At 52.2% G+C, this 23757-nt stretch overlaps 9 protein-coding genes and 1 non-coding gene across 10 annotated transcripts; 6 read left to right on the top strand and 4 right to left on the bottom strand.

Moving 5' to 3' along the window:
* Positions 1 to 1129: 1129 nt before the first annotated feature.
* Positions 1130 to 3161, top strand: J4E85_010079 (uncharacterized protein; the record flags this gene model as incomplete). The annotated part of the gene is made up of 2 exons (XM_051474293.1): positions 1130 to 2521; positions 2652 to 3161. 2 exons carry the CDS (start codon positions 1130 to 1132, stop codon positions 3159 to 3161), a joined length of 1902 nt encoding a protein of 633 aa, XP_051321786.1.
* A 1368-nt stretch (positions 3162 to 4529) lies between these two features.
* Positions 4530 to 4982, top strand: J4E85_010078 (uncharacterized protein; the record flags this gene model as incomplete). The annotated part of the gene is made up of 2 exons (XM_051474292.1): positions 4530 to 4755; positions 4894 to 4982. The coding sequence occupies 2 exons, from the start codon at positions 4530 to 4532 to the stop codon at positions 4980 to 4982; spliced, it is 315 nt and encodes a 104-aa protein (XP_051321785.1).
* Positions 4983 to 5409: 427 nt separating this feature from the next.
* On the top strand, positions 5410 to 6882 carry J4E85_010077 (uncharacterized protein; the record flags this gene model as incomplete). The annotated part of the gene is made up of 2 exons (XM_051474291.1): positions 5410 to 6570; positions 6625 to 6882. 2 exons carry the CDS (start codon positions 5410 to 5412, stop codon positions 6880 to 6882), a joined length of 1419 nt encoding a protein of 472 aa, XP_051321784.1.
* A 71-nt stretch (positions 6883 to 6953) lies between these two features.
* On the bottom strand, positions 6954 to 8036 carry J4E85_010076 (uncharacterized protein; the record flags this gene model as incomplete). The annotated part of the gene is made up of 1 exon (XM_051474290.1): positions 6954 to 8036. One exon carries the CDS (start codon positions 8034 to 8036, stop codon positions 6954 to 6956), a length of 1083 nt encoding a protein of 360 aa, XP_051321783.1.
* A 1235-nt stretch (positions 8037 to 9271) lies between these two features.
* J4E85_010075 lies at positions 9272 to 9357 on the bottom strand. The gene has a single exon. It is a non-coding gene; the product is annotated as a tRNA-Asp (tRNA).
* A 529-nt stretch (positions 9358 to 9886) lies between these two features.
* Positions 9887 to 11105, bottom strand: J4E85_010074 (uncharacterized protein; the record flags this gene model as incomplete). Its single annotated transcript, XM_051474289.1, has 3 exons — positions 9887 to 10121; positions 10175 to 10345; positions 10393 to 11105. 3 exons carry the CDS (start codon positions 11103 to 11105, stop codon positions 9887 to 9889), a joined length of 1119 nt encoding a protein of 372 aa, XP_051321782.1.
* Positions 11106 to 15331: 4226 nt separating this feature from the next.
* Positions 15332 to 16499, top strand: J4E85_010073 (uncharacterized protein; the record flags this gene model as incomplete). The annotated part of the gene is made up of 4 exons (XM_051474288.1): positions 15332 to 15334; positions 15385 to 15436; positions 15498 to 15794; positions 15841 to 16499. The coding sequence occupies 4 exons, from the start codon at positions 15332 to 15334 to the stop codon at positions 16497 to 16499; spliced, it is 1011 nt and encodes a 336-aa protein (XP_051321781.1).
* A 312-nt stretch (positions 16500 to 16811) lies between these two features.
* Positions 16812 to 18581, top strand: J4E85_010072 (uncharacterized protein; the record flags this gene model as incomplete). Its single annotated transcript, XM_051474287.1, has 2 exons — positions 16812 to 17937; positions 17986 to 18581. The coding sequence occupies 2 exons, from the start codon at positions 16812 to 16814 to the stop codon at positions 18579 to 18581; spliced, it is 1722 nt and encodes a 573-aa protein (XP_051321780.1).
* Positions 18582 to 18995: 414 nt separating this feature from the next.
* J4E85_010071 (uncharacterized protein) lies at positions 18996 to 19988 on the top strand (the record flags this gene model as incomplete). The annotated part of the gene is made up of 3 exons (XM_051474286.1): positions 18996 to 19013; positions 19060 to 19131; positions 19185 to 19988. 3 exons carry the CDS (start codon positions 18996 to 18998, stop codon positions 19986 to 19988), a joined length of 894 nt encoding a protein of 297 aa, XP_051321779.1.
* Positions 19989 to 20059: 71 nt separating this feature from the next.
* Positions 20060 to 22922, bottom strand: J4E85_010070 (uncharacterized protein; the record flags this gene model as incomplete). Its single annotated transcript, XM_051474285.1, has 2 exons — positions 20060 to 21020; positions 21070 to 22922. 2 exons carry the CDS (start codon positions 22920 to 22922, stop codon positions 20060 to 20062), a joined length of 2814 nt encoding a protein of 937 aa, XP_051321778.1.
* Positions 22923 to 23757: the final 835 nt, after the last annotated feature.

Below are 23757 nucleotides of genomic sequence, written 5' to 3'. Positions count from 1 at the left end.
TCCTCCACATGCGCTTCCTCTCTCGGCGCCTGGGGATTTTGTGGAGAATGACGCGCTGCTCATCGATCGAACTTCAACACTTCAATCTTGCCTTGATATCCTCTTGGTCGACCTCCAGACCGCTCAGAAAGCACGACGAGCCAAAAGCACTTAAATCTTGGTCAAGACACACATTTCGCGTGGATCAAGGATTTTCCCCCATACTAAAGCGCGATTTAAACTGCTCGCCTTGCCAGATGCCATAGTTTTAACAAAATAAAGGGCTGCAGACGACTTTAGTACGTTTCGTATCAGGACCAAACTCCTTCGCAAGCTCCGTGCTGCGTGCAACCATAAAATGGTCCTCTGCTAGCCCTCGCCTTGCTAATCATAGCTCACCCTAGAGCGCGCGAAGAAGCGAAGAACAAACTACCCACGGGTATTACAGTGGGGATGAGTCGGGGTTCAAAAGTAAACATCTGGTTAGGGCCTTGGTGTGAACATCAGCAACACAACATGTTAAAGTACAGTCGTACTCCTGTCGTCCTTTCTCTCCGCGGCATTTGCAATCATGTCTTTGCCCCCGGCTGTTCAGTGGCACTGCGTCAAAGCCGCTGCTCCAGCCGCATGGCACTCCACCACACATCGATAATGGAAATACCATTTGTAGCAACCCGAAGATAAGCCATGCGTTCCCCAACGGCGTGGCAGACTTGGTCAGTCTGTGCAACGTCGCACAACAGTAGCCTCGCCATGGACGGTTCATCAGTTTGCAGGGCCAAGCAGCGCCTCTCCGATGACCACGAACGTCAAAGGGGCTTTATCAGTCGCACATCGTCTCGCACAGCAATCTCGCGAGCATTTATGCTATCTGCGAACTGCAGCAGCCCCTGGGATTTATTTCCGGTAAAATGCAGAGCGGGAATGATCCAGCTCGTGCGATCGATCTCAGCGCCGTATGTAGCGCCATGACGCATGTCGCGTCGGTGTTCGAGAGCCCCGAGAGGCGCGAAAGCGACCCAGTTTGTGTCATCGCCTGTCGCAAACGTTTTGCACTCAGTTTTGCACTCAGCCTTGTGTGCGCCTTTATAACATGTCACCGCCGCGTCACACGTAAACTCTATAATAGTCATTCCTTAGCATTTGTAATATGAGCGCAACACACAATGCGCCAGCCCCAGCTGGGGACTCACACCTCGACTCGAACGCGCCGAACGGACGTCACGATATCACGACTTCTTCGACCGATGTCAGTCTCACCGAGAGAGACGGAACAACACAAAATGGAGAGAAGGCTGTAGAAGAGGGCGCTACTGGGGCGAATGGCGCCGCTGTTGCACCGGGCGCACCTGGTGCGCAAGATGAATTCCCTCAGAGAACGAAGCTACAGATCTTCTTGATCATGCTCTCTCTGGCTGTGGCGGTTCTGCTCGTCGCTCTGGATATTACCATCGTCACGACCGCCTTACCCACGATTTCGGCAGAGTTCAACAGCGCTTCGGGATATACATGGATAGGCTCGGCGTACCTCATCGCACAGTCAGCAGCCACGCCAATCTGGGGCAAGATCTCTGATATCTTCGGACGAAAGCCCATCCTGTTGCTCACAAACGCCATCTTCTTTGTCGGCTCCCTCCTTGCAGGTGTGGCTGTCAACATGGATATGTTAATCGCTGCAAGGGTGATACAGGGTATTGGTGGTGGAGGTCTCATCACACTGGTCAACATTACCATATCCGACCTCTTCTCTGTGCGGGACCGAGGTGCATACTTTGGAATCATCGGTGGTGTATGGGCCTTGGCGAGTTCCCTAGGACCTGTTGTTGGAGGGCTCTTCACGCAAAAGGTCTCGTGGAGATGGTGCTTCTACATCAATCTACCTTTCGACGGTGTTGCGTTCCTCATCCTCCTGTTCTTCCTCGATGTCAAGACACCAAAGACTCCGCTCCGTGAAGGCCTCAAAGCTGTTGATTGGCTGGGTTCGCTCGCCATGGTCGGCGGAGTCATTATGCTGCTCCTCGGTCTGGAATTCGGAGGCATCTCACATCCTTGGGATTCTGCCACAGTGCTGTGTCTTATCATCTTCGGAGCCGTAGTCATTGGCATCTTCTTCGCCATTGAGTGGCGGGTAGCACCGTACCCTCTCATGCCCCTCGATCTCTTCTCGAAGCGATCGAACTTGGCTGCATTGGCTACCTGCTTCTTCCACTCCTTCGTCTTCATCAGCGGCAACTACTTCCTCCCACTTTACTTCCAGGCTGTGCTTGGCGCAACACCTATTCTTTCGGGAGTGTATCTACTGCCTACTGCGGTCTCACTCTCATTCCTCTCAGCTTTTACTGGTATCTTCATCAAGAAAACCGGGCAGTATCTACCTATGATCTGGTTTGGCATGATTATGATGACACTGGGCTTTGGACTTTTCATCGACTTTGACGTCAATAGCTCTTGGGCCAAGATCATCGTCTATCAGATCATTGCTGGAATTGGTGTTGGTCCAAACTTTCAATCACCGCTCATTGCACTTCAGAGTCTCGTACCGGTAAGTTCCATCAAAAGTTTCTTTTTTGGCGCCTGCACGCGTGATCATTACACATGACACTAGAGGCGGGGTTGCGGTAGAGCAACCATAGTTGCCATTCGTTAGTCTACCGATGCTGACATGCTCCCAGAAACGCGACATCGCTACTGCGACTGCAACATTCGGCTTTACTCGGAACCTTGGTAGCGCCATCTCGGTCGTTGTAGGTGGGGTCATCTTCAACAACGAGATGAAGTCGAAGCAGTCTCAACTGGCCGCTGCGCTCGGTCCCGAAACTGCGTCGAGGTTCGGTGGAGGTTCCGCCGGTGCCAACGTCGGGCTTATTCAGTCCCTCCCCGATGAGCAAAAGTCTGTTGCGCGAAAGGCATTCGCAGACTCGCTGAGCACCATGTGGATACTCTACGTCGCATTTGCTGTTGTGGGTCTCGCAGTCAGCCTCTTGATCACGCGTAACAAGCTCGACAAACAGCACGAAGAGACCAAGACTGGAATCGAGGTAGAAAAGGCAAAGAGGCTCGAGAGGGAAGCCGAGCGCGCAGAGAGGCGGAGGAAGAGGGCTAGCAAGGGGTCATTACCGCTCGACCCTGAGGCACAGGCAAGCAATCCTGATGTCGCGAAGGAGAAGGAGACAGCGGTTTGATGAATTCTCAACGATTCCTTGTAGCATCAAGCATAGCGTAGGTGTTCGTGTCAGCATCCTTCAAAAGTTCGTTCAAGATACCACTGTATGTAAAATTGTAATATAACAGCCGTGTAGGCCCACAGAAGTGTCAGTGCGTTCCCGTCATAGTGTGCTCTTACTCACACTCCCGTTTGCTCTCAGGGTCTGACCCTCCGGTGAGTCTTTGTCAATACGAAATTAGACTCGTTCGCGGTGAAGTAGACAAAGCATTACTGGTACACGTTTCATAACAGCGTGTTCAGCGAGCAATCACCACTCACTACACCAACATCTTAAACAAAGCCCCATGTTCCCAGACAGAGTCTGTTGTCAACGTCAACGCAATGTGCTACTATCGACTTTACATCTTTGTTGGCTGCGGCCACTCAACTTTTTCAGAGACGCCGGTTAGGCACTGTAAGAATGCGCAGACGAAGAGCGAAAAGAAGTCAAGATTGCCATCAACGCAGCATGAGGATCTAGCTACCAGAGGCGAGATTTCTTTGGGAAGCAGTCGCAAGGGCAGAGACTCACAAATGACGTTGGTGCCAGACGATGACTCTACCGAAAGAACAGACAAAACAATCACGTACGGAGATACTTCGCAGACTTTACACTCTGCTGTACAAACGGACCATAACAAGACATGTCATACAGATCTTCTATCAACTACCGACGTTCTCCTGTCTCCAAACGCAGATGGTAAAACTGCCTTGTCGCACACGACCTCACCTACTATCATTTCAAGAACCAGAACTTCGCCGCCGAATGCCCCAGCTCTAGAGGACAACGATACCCAGCCGACTTGCGAAGAAGGCCGTGTACATCCCCTGCACACTGTCCGGCTCGAGCGCATGTGCCCACTTTGTGAACAAGAGAGAGAAGAAAGACTACGACTGTTGTACTCTTCCATGAGGGAAATCAGATTTGACCCTGCGAAATGGCATGTGAAGTATCAAGGAGATGTGAAGTTGCAAAGTGATGGAAATCAGCAGACTGGTGCGGGCTGGGGTGTTGCGATGGGTGGGTGGTGGGATCGGGGGAAGAAGGAGGATAAGGATGGTGTGACATGAGCATGAGTTGATTGTAACCAAAAGAGGGAAGAAATAATACCATAGCGAAAACTGAGAGTGGTCCTGCGCGGTCTTGGAAGGCGCTGGTGGTGATGCAGCATCACGTGCACCGCCGCCAATCGCAGCTCGGCCCTTTCAAAGCTCACCAACGATCACGACCACGACACCTCGCAACACCACCAATTGCCCCGTCGCACGTCTCCAAATCTCTCGACGGAGTTCTCGGAAACCTTATACACGACCGTCACCCCCGAACGCACTCCTCGCCGCCGCAATGCCGACGCCAGAGTCCGAACTCTTCCTTGCCAAAAAGCCCAAGGTTGCGCCAACCTTTGACGGTGTCGACTACGAGGACAACACTGCGCTCAAGGGCGCGCAAGATGCTATCATCAGAGAGCAGTGGGTGAGGAGCATGATGGCGAGGCTGGTGAGAGACGAGATGGGCAAGTGCTACCGGAGGGAGGGGGTCAACCACTTGGAGAAGTGTGGACATTTGCGAGGTACGTCTTCTTCTATTTTGCAGGCTAGAAGAATGCGCGCAGAACGAAAAGAGGTCGAATTTGGGGCTGGTTGCAGCGGTGCAAGGCCGTCTGAGGATGTACGCCATGACAGAGCCAAGGCTAACACAGGCTGAACAGAGCGGTACTTTGAGCTCCTCAAGGACGCAAAGGTCAAGGGATACCTCTTTGCCCAACAAAACTACGTCGACGATGCGTTGAAGCGATAAGCGACCCGGCAACAGCGGTGATCGCTTGCATGAAGGACGGACGACAACGGGCAGACCATACACAACACGCAGCGGGAGACACAACCAGACGAAGGCAAGGGCTTATGGCGTTCGACAAGCGTATGCTGAAACGCACCAATTCTCTCGTACTGGCGAAACTGTACATATACATGCCGGAGGAGAGATCGATGTAGCACGAATTATTGGATCAAGTGTACAATTGCAGTGGTACAGTTCGTGTATTTTCTTTTCTCACTGACGTGAAACCTCAAATTTCTAGGTCTTATGTTCCAGGCGCGTGTTCCGGACGCTTTGTGGCTCCCCAGGCTGTTGATATGATGAGGCCAAGGCTAGCTCCTCAACCCCGCTACCACCGCGTACCTGCGTCAGCGACGGCTCCGACCAGCAACAGTCAACAGTCAACACGATGCCCTTCCCCTTCGTCCTACCAACTACTTCCAGCATATCCTTCACCGAATACTTCAACAGCAGCACCCATCCGTCCCTACCGAACTGCGCGACCACTGCGCGAGGCGTCCTTCGAGACGTGCTCAAGCGACACAAGCGCATACCACCTGCCTCACAGGCCTCGAACCTCTCCACCGTAACATCCGCCCTCAACGACTACATACCATATCTATTCGCTCTCGATGCAGGACTGAGTGGTGCGAGCTGCGCCGGCGAAGAGATCGACCTGGTCTTGGTCAAGGAGCTAGAAGTAGAATGGCGCTCGACGCTGGGGTCTTCGATACCGGGTCGCGAGCCAGCAAGAGTCAAGCTCAAGAGTCTTGAGAGCGAGCTCTGCTATACTCTCTCGACATTGGCATACGTATACAGCCTCCAGGCTCGAGCACAGCTACACACCCTCTACAATGCGACCGTACCCACGCCCGAACAACGCGCAACCGCAATCGGTGCTGCTATGAAGCACTTTCTCGAAGCAAACTCCATACATACATACTTGGTGAATCGCGCAGGGCAGTACAACTCACAGCCCGCAGCTATAGACATATCTGTGGCTGTGCTGGGAGCGTTGGCGGAGCTGACTATGGCTGAAGCTACTCTCATCACCGTCCTGAAAGACGATCCATACCCAGCTGTCGTGATAGAAGACCGCAACAAGCAGAACAAAGACTGGATGTTCAGGGGCGTTGATATACCCAAGGTCCGCGCGCATCTCTTCGCTCGACTGTGCCTTGCTTCTTCAGAACACGCTGCGAAAGCCCAGGCTATGCTGGGGCGGTCTTCCAAGATCAACGACGATCTGCTGAAATACGTGGATGATCTGAGACGGACCGCCAAAGGCAAGGCGTGTCGGTTCCTTGCCTGCGATGCTGAAGGAGGTGGTAAAACAGGCGAGGGCATCGCGTGGCTTCGAGGCGCAAAGAAGGAGCTAGGTTTTGCGTCGCTGGGCGCGGAAGAAGAGAAGAAGTCATCTGGTTTCTCTAAACTGAAAAAGGAGTGGCAGGAGAAGAGAGAAGATCGCAAGATCGAAAAAGGTGTGGACTGGGGTACTGATGCGGGCAAGTTTGAAGAAGGACGAATCGTCGATATGTTGTTGAAGAAGTGGGAGAAGCAGAACGACACTGTATGTATACCCGCCTTCGCTGGTTCATTGCGCATGATTAACTGACTATACCAGGTTGGCATTCAAATAGTACCTCCCTCAGAGCCTTTGCTAGCAAGCATGCCCTCTGGACGCGAGTATCACACCACCAAGATGTTCATCGTCCCCGCGCTCGACGAAGACGCTTTGATCCGCATGCGGGCGCCACCAGATCCAAGCGAGGCTTTCGAAGGAAACGAAGACGACAGCGCGGATGAGGACGACCGCAACCCTCCTGCCGGCGCTTTCCCAGGCACAAAAGCGGATTATGCACCAAGCTCAAGCTATTATTGAATTGCAAGGGTATATAATACAATTGGAATAAGACGAGTTTTGAACAAATGAAAGAGCTACCAAACACGCCATCATACCCCATACCCAAGATCCCTCCAAAACTCCGCGACCTCACCACTCACATCTCTTTGCACCCTCCCCTCCTCCCATACATCCCCCGCCCCCTCCAACATGCCACTCCACGCCATCAGCAAAGTGCCCCTGTTCCCCCTCCCCGCAAAATGAACAAGGTAATCCCCCCTTCTAACATCCCGTTCCTTCAACCCCTCCACATCCTCCCTCTCCAGAAACTTCTGCGTGCCCTCCTCTTCATACCCGTTGAACCAGTGCTGCGGCACATATCTCGCTTGGTCTCGGAACTGATCTGTTTTGAGCACTTCTTCCATGGCGGATTGTTCGGTGAAAGGGAGGTCGATCTCCGGCTTGTAGTGGCGGAATGCGAGGATGGCGGTGAAGAGTTCGATGGCCCAGGCGTTGACGCGGAGGAGGAAGATGCCGTTGTTGAGACCGTTCCAGTCGCGCGTTACGAGGAGGTTTGTTGTATTTGCTGGTGCTGGCGTTGTTTCTTTGTCGTCGCGGCGCCACCAGGACCCGAAGCGCGCTTTTTCTGGTGGGATAAAACTGGATATCGGACGGCATTGATCGAGGATAATGGTATCTCGATCAACCCATTGTATCCATTCTAACCGCTCCTTCTCTGGCTTCAACATCTCCCGCATGAGTAGATTGAGGATGAAAGCAGGTTTGTTCCACAAATCATCTACAATGGGATCGCACATGACCCTAACCTCCGTACCATGCACCAAGGCATGCTGAAGATGCGTCTTGAACGCTTTCTGATAGTGTTCCTGGGGCTTGCCGAAATGCGCCGTCACAGTCGCAATGCGCGCCCGCCCCGTTGCAAAAGGTGAGTACTTCCGACATGTAGCGCGTTTCGCAGTCGCTGCTTCGATGAGTTCAGCCGAGACTTCTGGTAAGCATTTCGAGTCGCCATGGGCAACGAATTGGGCGTTGGGTCGCGGTTGGGGTCGGGCATATGGAACGGAGAGGTTCTCCAAGTTGGGGTGGTTCCAAAGGAGGATGGGGAAGCCGATGAGGAAAAGACAGAGCCAGATGAAGAACTTGCCCGTGAGGAAGCGTGGGGGTGCGTACATGGCTTTGGAACGAGTGGAAGGGATGGAGATGGGATGGAGATGGGCTTGTAGCTTGGATGTCCGAACATCTTATTGCTACTGGGTGCGGGCTATGTATGTGCGAACAAGAAGAAGAAGAAGGGGGTAGAAAGAGACTTGGGAGAGGTCCTTCCAAGACATGGTCGAGATGACAAGCTACACGAGGTGACGAATGCTACGGCGGCATTCTCTTGGGATGCCAACGTCGCCGGATTATGCGGCTGTGTATTCGTAGTAACTGGGCGTCAGGTTGACAGCCAGCATGGGATGGTGGCGTTGGCATGTCCGGTCCCAAGAGCTTCGCTGTGCTTGTCTTGAGCACAGAGGTTCTGGCATTGATCTTTCTAGCTAAATCATACTACTAGTGGATTTTGGATCCAACTTGGTGCATGACAGAGGCTTACATATCGAACACGCTGTGGTCGGACTTTGTTGTCAGATGTGGTATTTGCGGAGTTTGGTTACACATCCTGCTCACGGACTTGCTAGGTCCTCTCTAATACGCGAGTTCTGAACGGAGATTATCGAAGGGATGGTGTAAATGGAGACATGTATTTTGGTGCAAGTTCTCAGTACGGTTTGGAGCTGACGAGTTCATTGCATTACATGTTTCTGCTGCTCGGGGAGATACCTTGGCCTCTCGTCAGTCTTGGCTTGGTTGGCGTCAGCGTCACTACAATGAAGCATAATGTAGATCTGAAACAGATTGAGGCTTCCGAAAGAGCCTCATCAGTATTTGGAGGCTGATGGAGTTCCGACGGAGCGGTGCGCCCTGATGGTCTTGGTCAATATACCGCCGACGCGCATGCTGTTCGTTTTACAGCGTCGCGGCACGCGTCGTTTCTGCGCATTAGAGTATGATAGTGAGGAGACATCTGGGCTGTTAGCTCTGAGATATGTTCTGAAGATCGTGGTGTCTCGAAATATTCCGGACGGTTCGGGGAGTATGGTGGGGACGGAGGTAGCTGCGAGGGTCGCATCGGCGGAGGCATCGCAGACGCGAGCCACGCCCTTGGCAAGGACTTGAACGAAGTACGACATAACACTCACGATAGACCAACATTAGCGTTGACTTTGTGACGTGACTTGCATCGGAAAAAAAAAGTGCAGATTCTCCAAAGGATGCATGGGATTGCCGACCTCAAACCAATGGACATGTTGCTGGTGGAATCGTATAGCCGGGGTTTACGACTACCACGCAAAAACAAAAATGAGAGCTCTCCAGCGGGGAATTGAACCCCGGTCTCCCGCGAGTTGCCTGATAGGTGACAAGCGGAAATACTGACCACTATACTACTGAAGATTGATCAACCTGGTGGTTGAGTAGTTGGTTGATGACAGAACGGAGCAACGCATAATTTATAATCTCACAAAATGCAGTGAACACATCAGCTTGGACGTGATCATGCCATGAGATCGCTTCAATCACGTCTCCAGTCTGCCGATCAAAGGTGGCGTAAGTTCACTCATGTGCCCCGCGACACGCCGTCTTGCAGCCGAAGCGCGGGGCCATTGACCAGCACCTGACCCACCCAAAATTCGCGACACCACGCCTATACAAGTGCGTTGCCTCGCAAAACTCAGTATACGACGCGAATTAACCCAGGTGTAACCTTGGCTGACCCGCTGAGAAGATCAGGCTCATCTGTGTGACATGACGGATCTGCCAGAGTCCCGAGGTCGTATCCTACCCGGCGCATCACTCCCTGTGGACACATTCGGACTAAATTGGCATATTTTCCTTTCTAATAGTAGACCCGAGAGGACTTGCTAATATAGCATGCTCTGTTATACTGTCCATGCGAGCTTTCGTAAACCAGGGTCAGCCTCCTTTACGACTTTGTGATCTCCTCCGGACCTTTCATATCACCCAACGAGTTATCACCATCTTTTCCATCGCCCACTGACCCCTGTCCGATCAGAACGGCTTCTTCCCGTCCAAGCATCATGTGCTCGATGTTGACCTTGGGGCCCTTGAACCACTTGTGTGCGGAAACGAACCACCATATCGTTACCAAGAACATCGGACCACCGTAAACGACGCATGTCCAGTTCATGTCTGCCACGCTATTGGTGCGTTAGCCTTGTCAAAGTAGCGTGAAAGTGTTGGTGAGACTTACGTCAAGTCCGGTCCGGTTACGCTGGGGAAGCATAAGATAGGTATCATGAGCAAGACAAAGATGCATGCAACGCTACCAATTGCGCTGGAGTATTTCCCCAAGTTCCATGGACCCGGTCTGAAGCGATTGCCTACGAAGAAGACACGGATAGCAATGGGTATGGTGAATGCACTATCAGATGTCAGTACGGCACGCACACCAAGCTCACCAGCACTTACACAAAAGCCGCGATAGCACCAATGGAGAACAGCGCTCCAACAGCCAGCTCACCGCCAAATATGAGCAGCAGGCACAGTATGCCGATTGCGCAGTTGAACCAAACGGCATTTGCAGGTGTCTGCGTGTGTTTGTTGACCCTCTTCCAGTACTTGGACAACGGGAAGCAGTCATCACGCGCGTACGCGAATGTCACTCTGCTTGCCGCAATCATGCATCCTTGACCCATGCTGAACCCGGCAATAATGGTGAGAGCAAGGATGGCCAGCGTCATCTTCTGCGACATGCATTGCATCAGGTAGGCAGCGAAGGGCTGCCCAAGCTCAGACTCGAGGACTAGGTCGATATCAACGACAGTGTATGCCACGACAAGCTGAAGGAACCAGCCAAAGAATCCTCCTGTGGCGGATGTCAAGACAATAGCGCGCGGAGAAGCCAGGTTCGCATTCGAGCATTCTTCCGCAAGATGGAATGGCGAGTCGTAACCTGACATGGTCCAGATGACGCCGATAAAGGACATCAGAACTGATATACCAGCTGGGAAGGATGTACCTTCATAGATTGTGCCCCAGACCTCGCTCGACGGGGCAAAACGAGGTAGACCGCGCTCTGTACGGTCCGTACCAGCTGGGATCATTATGATGACCACAATCAACGCAATGAAGTTGAACGTGGAACCAGCGGAGTTGAACTTTGCAAGCCAACGTGTCGGCATAGAGGAAAGGATCGCATGAAGAATCATGATGAAGACCGTCAACAGGAAAGTCTGATAATCCGTGGGGACGTAAGATGGGTCATTGATACTAGCCGCCGCCAGTATCATGGCCGCAATTCCATAATTGACTACTCAAACAGTCAATTCTATGTCCATACCCGTCGCGAACGAGATAGCGGTTTGTACTTGCCGGACGGTGCCGCCGTAATCTGGGCCAGCCAATTACTCCAGCCAGTAAGCCAAGCAGCAAAAGGTCCCCAACCAGGTGGTGCCAGGACAGCAGAAGCATAGTATAAACCTCCGCTCGTGGGCATGCTACTACATAGCTCTGCCATGCTCATAGCCACACATTGAATACCAACCATGGCCACAATCCAGCCCCAAGTCATTCCAGCCGTTCCCGCATAGCCCATGCCATAATAGAGCGTAGACGCGAAACTAGGCAGTAGACCCAGAACCGCAAAACTGACACAGAAGGTGGTAAACAGCGAAAATTCTCTCTTGAACTCCGATTTGTATCCGAGGGCCGCCAGAACTTCTTCATCTGGATTGAGGGAATGCGTGGGATCGTAGGGTATATCGCCATCTGGAAGAACAGATGTCACCGGTTCTTCCGCGACGGAGTGGTTCCGATGCTGGGAAGTCGTCATCGTTGCAACGCGAAATGCATGCGCGCGCCGTCGCAGTCGCAGTCAAAGAATAAGAAGAAGTCGCGATACAGAGTCTTACTCCAAGAATATAGCAACGCATGGAAGCGCAACAACTTGTCTATATACACCCACACCCCAGTCTGCATATCACCGCGCAGCAGGGTTGCAAGCGGGGTGTCACTACTCCAAGTGGGAGAGTACACGCGAAGCCATGCTGCAACGGTGTTTGGGTGCGGCGTCATAATCTCTTAGTAGGGGTGGTAGGCGTTCGTCATTCGCTGCGCGAACGCCTATCTCTCTGCTCTTTATCAGTTGCGTGGTTCGGCGGTTCGGCTAGACTAACTTAGAGGGAGAGGTGTGGAGGAGATCGCGGGCTGCGACACGCCAGGGCACACGACACCCACGACAAGAAGGTGGCTTGTCGAGAGGTTGGGCAGCCGTATCCTCCGACCGCCATCTTTCTCGTGTTGTGTGATCCCCGCAGCGAAGTTGTAGGAGGTACACAGAGGTATGGAAATGGGTGACCGCTTACATGAATGGATTAGTGTTCGCGATGGATAAGACACCTTTGGTGCTTCCAAGGTTCCAAGGTTTGTTCGGAAATATTCCGCCCGATATCTGCGACCGGGGACTGCATATCGAGGTACCGTGTCCTGGGATACCTCAACGCTGCGATACGGCTGGACATGCTTCAATTGGCATAGGCTTTCGTAGAATAGATTTGCCAGTCAGATTCCACGTGGCGTGGCAGGAGCGATAAGCTCACCGTTGATGTCACTCGTTGAGAGATGGCGAGACGCCTACGAGCTGCTTACCGTAGCTACATTATGAGGAGCGCGTTATGGATAAGAAAACGCTGCTGGTATATCAGAAGGATTGATACGTATGCGCAGCTGCTTGCTTGCGTTGAAATACCTTGGTGCCCAGGTGAGTACCTAGCACAGCATGGGCTGATGCCCCTTGCTATCCCTGTTCGTCGATCCCATGGGTAACGTCTACCCCAAAAACATTGATGATTAAACATACATCCGCTGTTCGTTTGAGACTGCATGATGGAGATTGACCAAACGCTCTTTCCGGGCTGATCCTCTCCTCCATGTCGAACGAGGCCATAACCACCATGCAACTGCCTCTACTTGTATAAGCAGTCGCGTCTGTGCTAGAGTGTACATGCTAAACTACCACTTTCTTCGAAAGTATTTCCAGTGGTCTTCTTCGCTTCAAGTTCCTCTTCAGATGTTCGACACGGGAGGTGAGACTGCCCAGGTGTGCACTCAGGAGGGCCCGGGTCGATTCTGCGAGATCAGTGCAACTTTCAGCTGGACGCCGGCATGTAGCTCCTAGGCAATGTCACTGCGTGGGATTTCGGTCGAACGATCCTATATCTTTACCTTTACATAGGTCTTTACAGCCATCCTACATCTTTCTTCGTCATGGTTGACCATGAGCACCTCTCAAAGTGAACGAAATGGCTTCCCCACAACTGGCACATCTGGCGCAACGGCACCGGTGCGAGATACAAGAGTCACCGAACAAGCTGAGTCGGCCTTATGGTGTTATATCGAATCTGCTCCGGGTTCGTACGGCTTACATGATGTGGGTCGGGCGTGAGGGTTGATCATTCAAGTTCCTCTTCATTGGCAACCGCAAAACCACTGACTCGGACCTCCGCGGGTGTGGCGATACGACACATTCATCAAATGTCCAGTTCTCGGTTGGTTCGAACGACACATTCACGTGCAGTTCGCGCATCGCCGATAGAATGTCACCCCTGGTGCTGCTTTGCCGAATCTGACAGTAGCCATCGCTCAATGCCGACTGAAACTGCCCAGGTGAGTCTGAGCTTTCTTCTCGAAGGCTGAGTCTTCTAAGCCGCTGTTTCCAAGGTCGTGGTGTCGGGTCTTCCTTGTCTATATCGCGCAGGTGTTTCAATGTTTTCGACAGTTTCCGAAACTTGCATTCAATAACCTGACTGTTTGGCGATTGAACCTCTGCAAGGCCTCTGCTGGTGACATGTGCTTGCTGGTCAGTTTTCGCTGTCTTTCAATCGCAGAGATTGCGATTTGCATGACCAACAGCGGACGGTAGAACTCTACCAATTGTGGATGTGCTGAAGTCAATCATGTCTGTGTTCGAAAGAGACCCGGGTTTGGGGTACTCGGCGGAACGTTGCGACTTCCCTTCGCCCTCGTGCTTCTGAGGCGCCGACGCCGCTACACTACCTATGCACACCCATGACAGCACAGTCTCTTTCCAGAGCTATCTGTATCAGCGACAAGGCTCCTGGGAGTTTCTTGTCACTGCGCGATTTTCATTTCTCCTTGACTGAACGCCTGAAGCAAGGACGAAAATTATGCGAGTGTTGACCTCGGGACCAGTACAACTTACGGCTGCGGCCCGCCAAAGGCGTCAAACTAAGCGTGCCGGGACACCCGATGTCACTCACGCAAGCTGACGGGCACCGCCAAACTTTCCTCAACGCCTTCAATTTGCGCTGCGATGTTACCGATATCTTTTGCGAGTCAGAATTCTAGTGACACTGGCAACAGCTGTATAGCATACCTACGATATTGCTCGCCTGAAGTCGCAGTTTGCAACACTACCAGGCATGAAATCACCGAAGCAGCGCCGGGAAACCCATCGCGCATTGGACGCATTTGATTTGCTGTGACATTTCTTCTTGAACCGTACCACGAATCGTCGCGAAATGTTTCCGGTCAGCAGCCAACATCGCCATATTGCCGCGGCCTTCGAATTGGACGCGCCTCTCTGACACCTGGGCAGCCTCAACCCAGGTCTGAGTCGTCAAACTCGTCATCCAATTGGCGCTACCGCGAGTCCCACAAGTGTCGAAGCTGGACCAGGGACGTCCGTCTTTAGTCGATTGTGCAGATCATCGAGGATGCACAGCTCCATTGAAAGTGGCGCTTGCGACACTTTTAGATGCCTAGTCTGATATCTTGGGGTCCGGGGGTCCGCGATTTCTGAGCGCTGTCTCCTCAATCCGAATACTTCCACTGAAACACTGCGCGACCACCTCAGGGCATCCATCCACAGCGCCACCCCGGAACAGTCCAACCAAGCAACATCCCAGAGCACCTATCAAATTGTCAATGAAGCATTTTGTGACGGAAAGCCGCCGACATCACAGAGAAATGCCGAGTGATTGCTGAGTTCACACCCGGTCTTCACAACATAGCGCCTGTGGTCACAACAAGGCTGCTGACCGGGCGCTCGGCAGTTCTTCATCGATTTACTCTGTTCCCCAACGCACCGTGGTCTCTATCGCATCGATAGATTCCCCCTGATATTTACGACAACTTTTGATCAACACCCACTAAAGCCCTGAGCAACCAACTCCGAGACTACTCGCCGTCTACTGGCCCGGCCTTTGAACGTTCCCACAACCTCGGCTCGCGAGCCAACCACTTATCTATGGCCGGAGTTCTTGAGCCTGAGGCTGGAATTTTCTACGGCGTGTGCTGGATCGTCGTCATCATCCGACTAATATCAAGAAGAATTCATCGTGGATCATGGAAATTATTGCAATTAGATGATTACTTAATACTTGTAGCCATGGTTTGTGACCCGCAGCATCGAGCGACTACAAGTACTGATTGTGACACAAGGCTACCGACACAGTGCTGATTGCTATCATGCACGAAGTCACAAAGACTAGCAGTACGTCTTTCCGTGTGCAAACTGCAAGAGAGACACACGCTGACTCTATACCGGTATCTAGGCAACCTAATACCGCCTGGAGACGACGTCTCTCAATATTCAGATGCCGAAATCAAGATGCGCATATACGGATCCAAGCTGGTCTTGGTAGTAGAGCAGATGCAACTCCTTACCATATGGCTGGTCAAGGCATGCCTACTCATTATGTACAACCGTATGACGATGGTCCTCCCGCAACACAAGATCGTTATCGCCACCTCCATATATGTCGCTGTCGCATTTGTGGTCATGGAAATATTATACCTTGGGGTTTGGTGTCGGCCGTTCTCGCAATATTGGGCAGTACCGCCGAATTCGAGTAAGTGCCTTTGCAACATCTAATCACACGATACTGACGATACCAGAACAATGCTCGGCAGCGACCAATCATCTCATCACAAACGCCGTCTTCAATATTTCCAGTGATCTAATCATCATAAGCATACCCATGCCGTTGCTCTTCAAAGTACGCCTACCGAAGAAGAACAAAACGATCCTTTTCGTGATCTTCTGCATAGGAGCGTTTACCATCGTCGCAGCAGTCCTCAACAAATACTACTCGTTCACAAATCCCTTTGGAACTGAATGGACGATCTGGTACCTTCGAGAGTCGTATACAGCGATACTCTGCGCGAATCTGCCCTTGACCTATCCGCTTATACAACGGGTTCTCGGTCTAAGAAACTGGAGCTCCAACACATACACTGCGGAGAACACATACGGGCCCAATACCGTCACACGCGCGACACAGTCTGCACACACACGCGCCTATTGGCCGGAACCCAGGGCAGAACCGATACCTAGAGGCTTCCGGGATATCTTCAGGCGGACGGAGAGCCAAGAAGACATGAATGGCGGTCTTGGGAAGCAAAGGGAGGATCAGGATCCACAGTTCATCACCAGCGCGATCGAAATGGAGGACGCGAGATCACTACGAGTATCGAGCGTGAGTAATCCTGCCAGTTGGCGAACGTCCGCAACGACGGAGGGCCATAAGGATCAGGAGATTTTCCATGCCGTATGAATGAATACACGAGTTCTTATCAACACAGTAGGCTACACTTCCGCTCACACATGTGCGGAATTGCTACTTTTCAGAAAAGCTGTGATTGAACATGTGCTCGAATTGATTTGAGCCTCTGGCATCGGTCCGTCTTTGTACGTGGAGTCGTGTTCTCGTCATCGTGTGCCTTTAGCACCATGATGGATGCACCCAATTTGGAACGCTAGCCATCAGGTACTCACATGGGCACAAGACACTCGAAGTATCTCGACGTTTCATAATACATACGCTCTTCAGTAAACTCTCAAGCCTTTATTCCCAGCCTGCAACACAATGCACATCCACGACGTACTCATCATCGGTGGAGGCCCGGCTGGCCTAGCAGTAGCAGCACGGCTCCGTGAACAGACACCCTCGGCAACCTTCACCGATGATGAACATCAACGTTACCACTGGATTCGTAAACATGGTCGGAAAATGAACATCAAAAACTACCGAACGGGCAAGGACTCACTACCAACCCCACCGTCAACACCCGGGAACTCAGACTGTGGCTGCGACCATGATGCAGCACCCGAAGAAGCAATAGATATGCTAGTCCTCGATGCTGATGGAGCAGACTGGATGTCAAAGTGGAAACGCCTCTTCAAGACTTTCCACATTGACTACCTTCGAAGTCCGATGTTCTTCCATGTCGATCCTGCTGATCGAGATGCACTGCTCGGGTATACGTACGAGAAAGAGAGAGACAAAGACATCCAAGCACTACCTGGAGTTGCCGGAAAGGAAGTGAGCAAGCACAAAAAGAAGAAGAACCTGAAGTCGCAAGGAAGGTTTTTGGGCCGCACGCCAGACGTCGATGAAAGGGACCGAAAGGACTACTTTGTACCACGTACCGATTTGTTCGACGCTCACTGCGAAGAGGTCATCAAGAGATATCGGCTTGGCAAGGATTTGTTGAGGAAAGAGAGCGTCGTGAACATCGAATACGACAATTTCTCAAAGTTCGATGAAGCGGACCTTGACAGTGTCGTTTCAGATGATGCGATGGCGGACGAGAGAAAAGTCTTCCGCGTCTCCACAGACCAAGGCGTGCGTTTCGCCCACCTCGTCGTTTTGGCTGTCGGTCCTGGAAATGCGCCCTCGATACCTCCTGTTCCTGGTCTACCAGCTCAACGCCCACACGAAGGTTTTGCGCATGCGATGCAGATCAAGCAGTTTCCCCCACCTCACGTAATGGCCAAAGTCAAGGCTCGCCAGTCGACCAGCATGCTCATAGTTGGTGGCGGCTTGACAAGCATTCAGCTGGCAGATCTAGCAATCAAGCGAGGCGTGAACAAAGTATGGATGCTCATGCGCGGTCCGCTCAAGGTCAAGCACTTTGACGTGGACCTAGAGTGGGTGGGCAAGTTTCGGAACTTCAAGCAAGCCGAGTTCTGGACGGCAGATACTGATGAAGGTATTTCGACGCTCCTACTTGTTGATCGCATCTAACAATAGGTGATAGAGCGCTTTGAGATGATAGTGCAAGCCCGTAACGGAGGAAGTATGACGCCGCGGTACCGGAAAATTCTCGATACGCATGTCGCACACGGGAAGATCGAGCTTCAAACCTATACTCAACTCCAGTCCGTATCATGGGACCAAAGCTCGAAAACATGGGCCTGCGAAGCCGCGTCCACAGATTCGGAGCCCAAACTGCCGTCTATCGACTACATGGTCTTTGCCACTGGCATTCAGTCAGACATCCGCACCATCCCCTACCTTCAGAACATCCAACAAGAGTATCCTATCAAGTACGTTGGCGGTCTGCCATGCTTGAATGAAGACTTGATGTGGGACGATGACGTCCCTCTGTTCGTAACAGGACGACTGGCCGGATTGAGACTTGGCCCTGGCGCACCGAATCTGGTCGGCGCAAGAGTAGGCGCTGAGCGAATCGCTTGGAATGTGGACGATGCTTTGAAGAAAATGGGGAAGCTGAGTAGCAGAGCGCAGGATGAAAGCGACGACAACAGTGGCGACGAGAAGATGGCGGCTTATGCTGCAGCGAGGGATAACCGGTTCGATAGTTTGTTCGAGTTGGATGATGCGGCAGCGTAGTCACAGTAGGCGAATCTGCCTCGGAATCAATGAAATATAAGTGTTTGGATGTGTTGGTGCTTCTGGAGTCCAGTAACTCCGGTGTCGCGTGCCTTAAAGGTCGCGTCCACGGGCTTCCGTCCAAGAGCCCTGAGAAGACCCGCTGACGTCATGCGCCACACGATACACTTTGGACTACCTCAGGAGCCTGAATATGCGCGGGGAGTACGCAAGAATGCAAATTGAGTTTGAAATAGCCTCTCCCATGGCCGCGATATCATTCGCTTCGGCGCGTCGCTTTCGTGTTCCATGGTCGATGCCGCTGAGGACACCCGGAACGGAACCGCTTCGGCTATATCTGCATCTTTTCTGTCGACCATCCCGAGGTCACTTTTCATCACAACATCATCTTTATCCCTATTTTCCTAGACGCAAATGGTTTCAGGCGGCGATGTAAGCTCACGCGCAATGTCTAAAGATCAAGTTTAACAATTCAAAGGACAAGAACACACCTGCGGTAGTCTCTCTGGCCGCCGGCGGCATAGCTGGCGGTGTGGAAGGCTTTCTTTCGGTACGTCCAAAGAGGCATTCCGGCCCAGATCCCGTGACTCATACCACTCGCAGTATCCTCTAGAGTTTGCGAAAACGCGTGTGCAATTAAGAGCTGAGAAGGGCGTGCCGACACCACGAAATCCCTTCCTAGTCGTGACCCAAGTCTATCAGAATGAAGGCATTAGAGCGCTATACAAAGGCTGCGGAGCGCTGGTCTTTGGCTCAGTAGGCAAAGACGCCGTCCGCTTTCTCTTCTTCGACCAGATCAAGTCGTCTTTCGCAGACCCAGAGACGGGAACGCTCTCCCCTCTGCGCAATTTGTTGGCCGGCATGACTGCGGGAGTAATCGCGTCGATCACCGCAGTTACACCCACAGAGCGCATCAAGACTGCCCTCATCGACGATGCCAGGAACGAAAAGCGCTTTCGGTCCGGTTTCCACGCTACAACCACCATCTGGAAAGAACACGGTATCCTCGGTTTATACCGCGGGTTTGCAGGCACTACCCTGAAACAAGCATCAGCAACGGCGTTCAGAATGGGGACCTACAACATCCTCAAGGATTATGAGAAGGCCAAGAATATCGAACAAAATACGCTGGTGAACTTCGCAAACGGATCAGTAGCAGGCGTTGTGACAACGCTTGCAACGCAGCCTTTTGACGTCATTAAGACGCGTTCACAGAGTGCGAAAGGCACCAGTACTGCCGAGGCTGTAAAGAGTGTTCTGTTGGATTACGGGATCAAGGGTTTTTGGAAAGGCACGACGATGAGGTTGGGTCGCACGGTGTTTAGTGGAGGTATTCTATTCACAAGCTACGAGGCTGCTGTGAAGATCATCCTCCCGTTGTATCCTGGCACAAAGCAGGCTGAGTAATCCTAGACGCAAAGACATCTAAAACATCGCATACCTGCTCAACCAGTTCAGTCACGTCCAGGGCCTGGCGCTCATGCCTTTCCGTCATATTCGTCGATGACGCTAACAGGCTTCACAAACTTGCCCAAAGGTTTGTACTCCAGATGATCTAGCCCAAATGCCTTCGGGCCTCCAATCTCAATACCCTTCGGACTAGTCCAGCGCTCGCTCGCAGTGATACCGATCACCGAGACTAGCAGTCCGTACCGATACTCTGGCGTTCCGATGGCCTCGCCATTTTGCGCATCAATGACCGCGATAAGGTCGGGAACGATAGCCAGGACATCTTCATTCTTTTCCTCCCCAGTCGTGCTCTCTCCACTTTCCGGTATCCGTATCGCAGCAATGTTCTCGTTCTTGAAGGGTATCTTGATCTTGCCTTTGTACTCACTTCCCGTAGCTTCTATGATCACCTCGCCGTACACATGGCCCATGTATAGCTTACGCTCTACACCGACAATCTTGCCTTTGAAAAGCGCACGGCCTGTTTCAGAACCTCCAACCGCATCGATGATGGATTGTGCAACATTGTCGATTCTGTTCTCTTTGCGCGCGCGTGCTACTTCTCGTCCTATCCTCCACGATAGCGAGATTGTGTGTTCAACAGCCCAACGTCTTGTTTCAGCGCCTGTAACCGGGGCATCGGCTGTTCCGACGGAGCTGCCCATCTGGCTCAATGCTGCTCTGATGACCTGTTCGACTTTAAGATCACTAGTTGCAGTTGGCATATATAGCGTGTTGCCATTGCCATCAGCCACTGCAACAGGCGCGAACACGATTTCTCGCTCCCCGAAGACTACTGGGGTAGTCTGCCACTTTGTTGGATATGCTCGGCCCATCCAGTCACCGTCTACACATGGCACATTCATGTTAGTTGATGCACCCAACACGAGACCCTGCAAGCCGTTCGAGCCGCCAATCTCGAGAGGGATGATGTGCGTCGCGTAGCCACCTTTGATGAGATCGTAGAGGTGACTCTGAGCATCCATCATTCTGGATGAAGGTTAGCAGAGACATGGCGTGATGCTAACACATGACTTACTCATCAGCGGACAGCTTCTCGATGCCCACTGTTGGGCTGCCAGCACCACCACCACTTCCCACTCGCGCATCATCTTTGAGGTCATCTGGGCTGACAACGCGAACTTTTCCACCAGACCGTAGGATTCCACGCACTCTGAGCATTGTAGAGTAGGGAGAGCCTCCGCCGCCAGTACCGAGTATGTAGCAGCCGATGGTGATCCAGTCCAGATCGGTCTCAGATATCCACCACTCTCGGTTGACCACTTTTGGCTTATACGCGACGATATCAACTTCGAGTGCTGCATCCGCCTCGCCAGATGCCTCTTCGGTCGAGGGTGCTGCAATAGTATCGCCCGTACCCTTTGGTCCAGTCTCTACGTTGCCTCCTTCTTGGGTGACATTCAGATCTATGAAATCTCCAGCTCGTGAGAAGTCAAAGTCTCCCGCAGCTCTGACCATAAATCGCGTTTTGTGCGCCACGTATTGTAATGGAAGATCCTCTACTTCGACGATGGAGACCGTCTCCGCTGATGCGCCTGCTTCGATGGTCTTTCGTTTGGCCTCCTCGCATATTTCAGCTAGTAGTTCTCTCTGCGTCTGCTTCTCGGTGGATTTGACCGTGTCGACTACGGCACTCACTCGCGCCATCGCGGCACCAATGGCGTTAGCTACACCGGACCATTGAGGTTTGATTACTCTGCTTGCTCCCTTCAATTCGTCCGGAGCTATGACCGCACCACCACCGACAAGCAGAACGGGAAGATCATCAGGTGATGTCTTCATCTTGTCAATGATTGTTTCAAGCATCCTTGTCGTCTCGGCTTTGAAGGCTTGTATGTCATCGTCTCGCAGCTTCCCTCGTACTTTTTCCGGCTGACCAATCGCAACCTCGGATGAGGCCGCGACGGTGTAGTCAGTCGCTGTCGGAACATCACCACCGAAGACGAGCGCCTTTTCTGGTAGCTTGTAACCCACAGACTCAGGCCCTACTTGCATCTTCTCTCCAACTCTTCTCACCAAGCTACCGCCTCCTAGTCCTATGCTCTTCACATCGGGATACGAGAAGTTCATTCTGACACCAGAAAGCTCCGAGTACGCGGCCTGCTGCCTGGGAAAGCCGTTTGCGAGCAACAAGCCCACGTCGGTGGTAGTTCCACCAACATCCACAACCATCATCGCTTCGCCATTTTCTTGCCTTCCGACAAGGAAAGCAGCACCACGCATACTGTTCGTTGGGCCGGATGAGAAGGTTCGGATCGGTAGTCGGCTTGCGGCTTCGCCACTCAGTATCGTGCCGTCGTTTTGAGTAATGAAGACAGGGCAGTTTAGTCCGAGTTCCTTGATTGGTGTCTGGAATGATGCTATCGTTTTCCTGGCGAATGACAGAATCGAGGCGTTAAGTATCGCAGCATTCTCGCGCTCTAGAAACCCGAGATTTGCGACGGTCTTGCTAAGAACGATATCGACACCGTCTCCCAGCTCACGCCGAATGATGTCCGCAGTACGTTCTTCTTGCTTCTCTACCGTATCGATAGGACTGAAGACACCGTTCACGACTACACTTTTGATTCCCTTCTCTTTAATAATCTTGCATTGCTCTACTATCTCGTGCTCTTTGATGTCGGAGATTAGGCTTCCATCCACTTCTAGCCCCCCCTTAATGAGCGCATGGTGCCCAAGAATGATGTTACGCAGAGAAGCTGGCCAGTCGACACATGGCGGTGCATGTTTGCTGAATGAACTAGAAAGACGAAGGACTGCGACTTGCGAAAGACGTGTTCGGTCACGAGTTACGACCGCGTTGACAAAGTGGGTCGTTCCGATTGTCACACTCGCAACGGAGGAAGGGTCGACCGAGGCGGATTTGAACATAGTGGTAATGGCGTCGGCGATACCATGGCTTGGGTCGGTAGTAGTGGGTGCCTTGTGCCTGAGTTATGGTATGAGCTCGCGTTCTCATCAGGGGGTGATGGACTTCCGGTAGACATCATCATGCGTGTTCTTTGGGTCTTATGAGGGAGTGGGCTAAGCGAGGAAGCGTGGTATTCAACGTATGGGTATAGGACTCGTACCAAGCAACAATTCCTCGGTCATCTTCACTCGATCTTATAGGATCAATGATGACTCCGTCAGTGTTGGTTCTATGCGCGGTATTAGCCTCATGGTCCTCGAAACTCTGATGTACAGTACGTGCCCACCGACGTCAACGCCTATTCGCAGATTCTTTCCTGTCGTCATCGTAGCCGTAGATACTTCCAAGATGCAACACTCTTCTGATCGGATTGGAGTTGGCGGGTCACGATGCGTCCAGAATCCATCTGATAAGATTTCGATTGGTGGGGCGAGCTAGCTCCGGGAATCGGACATTCGCGCCCTCAGCCGCCTTCCTACTTTATCGCTCACCCATACCCCACTTTTGGAGTTACTTCCTACCCCAATTCTTTACCCCGTCATCAACAGCTTGCCCATTGGTAGCAGCAGAGGTTGAGATGGGATTTCTTCGGCGCTGATCACTGCGCTCGGATGATCAGATAAGATAGGCGTAAATACCCCTCTTTCTAACGGATAAGGTGCTCTTCCCGCGTATGATGCCTCGTCGCCCCGGTCGGCGCATTATCATCTTCACTAAACTTGGGTCGGCGTTAGATCAGCTAGATTGGGGTGACTCCGAGCGCGGTTGATAACAAGGGTAGCAACACTAAGATGG

This window comes from Alternaria conjuncta (assembly GCF_024043145.1).
Source record: "Alternaria conjuncta strain BMP 0040 chromosome Unknown scaffold_21, whole genome shotgun sequence".
In the NCBI taxonomy this organism is placed as follows: Eukaryota; Fungi; Ascomycota; class Dothideomycetes; order Pleosporales; family Pleosporaceae; genus Alternaria; species Alternaria conjuncta.
The sequence above is the reverse complement of the archived record's forward strand: the minus strand, read 5'-3'. Positions and strand labels throughout refer to the sequence as shown.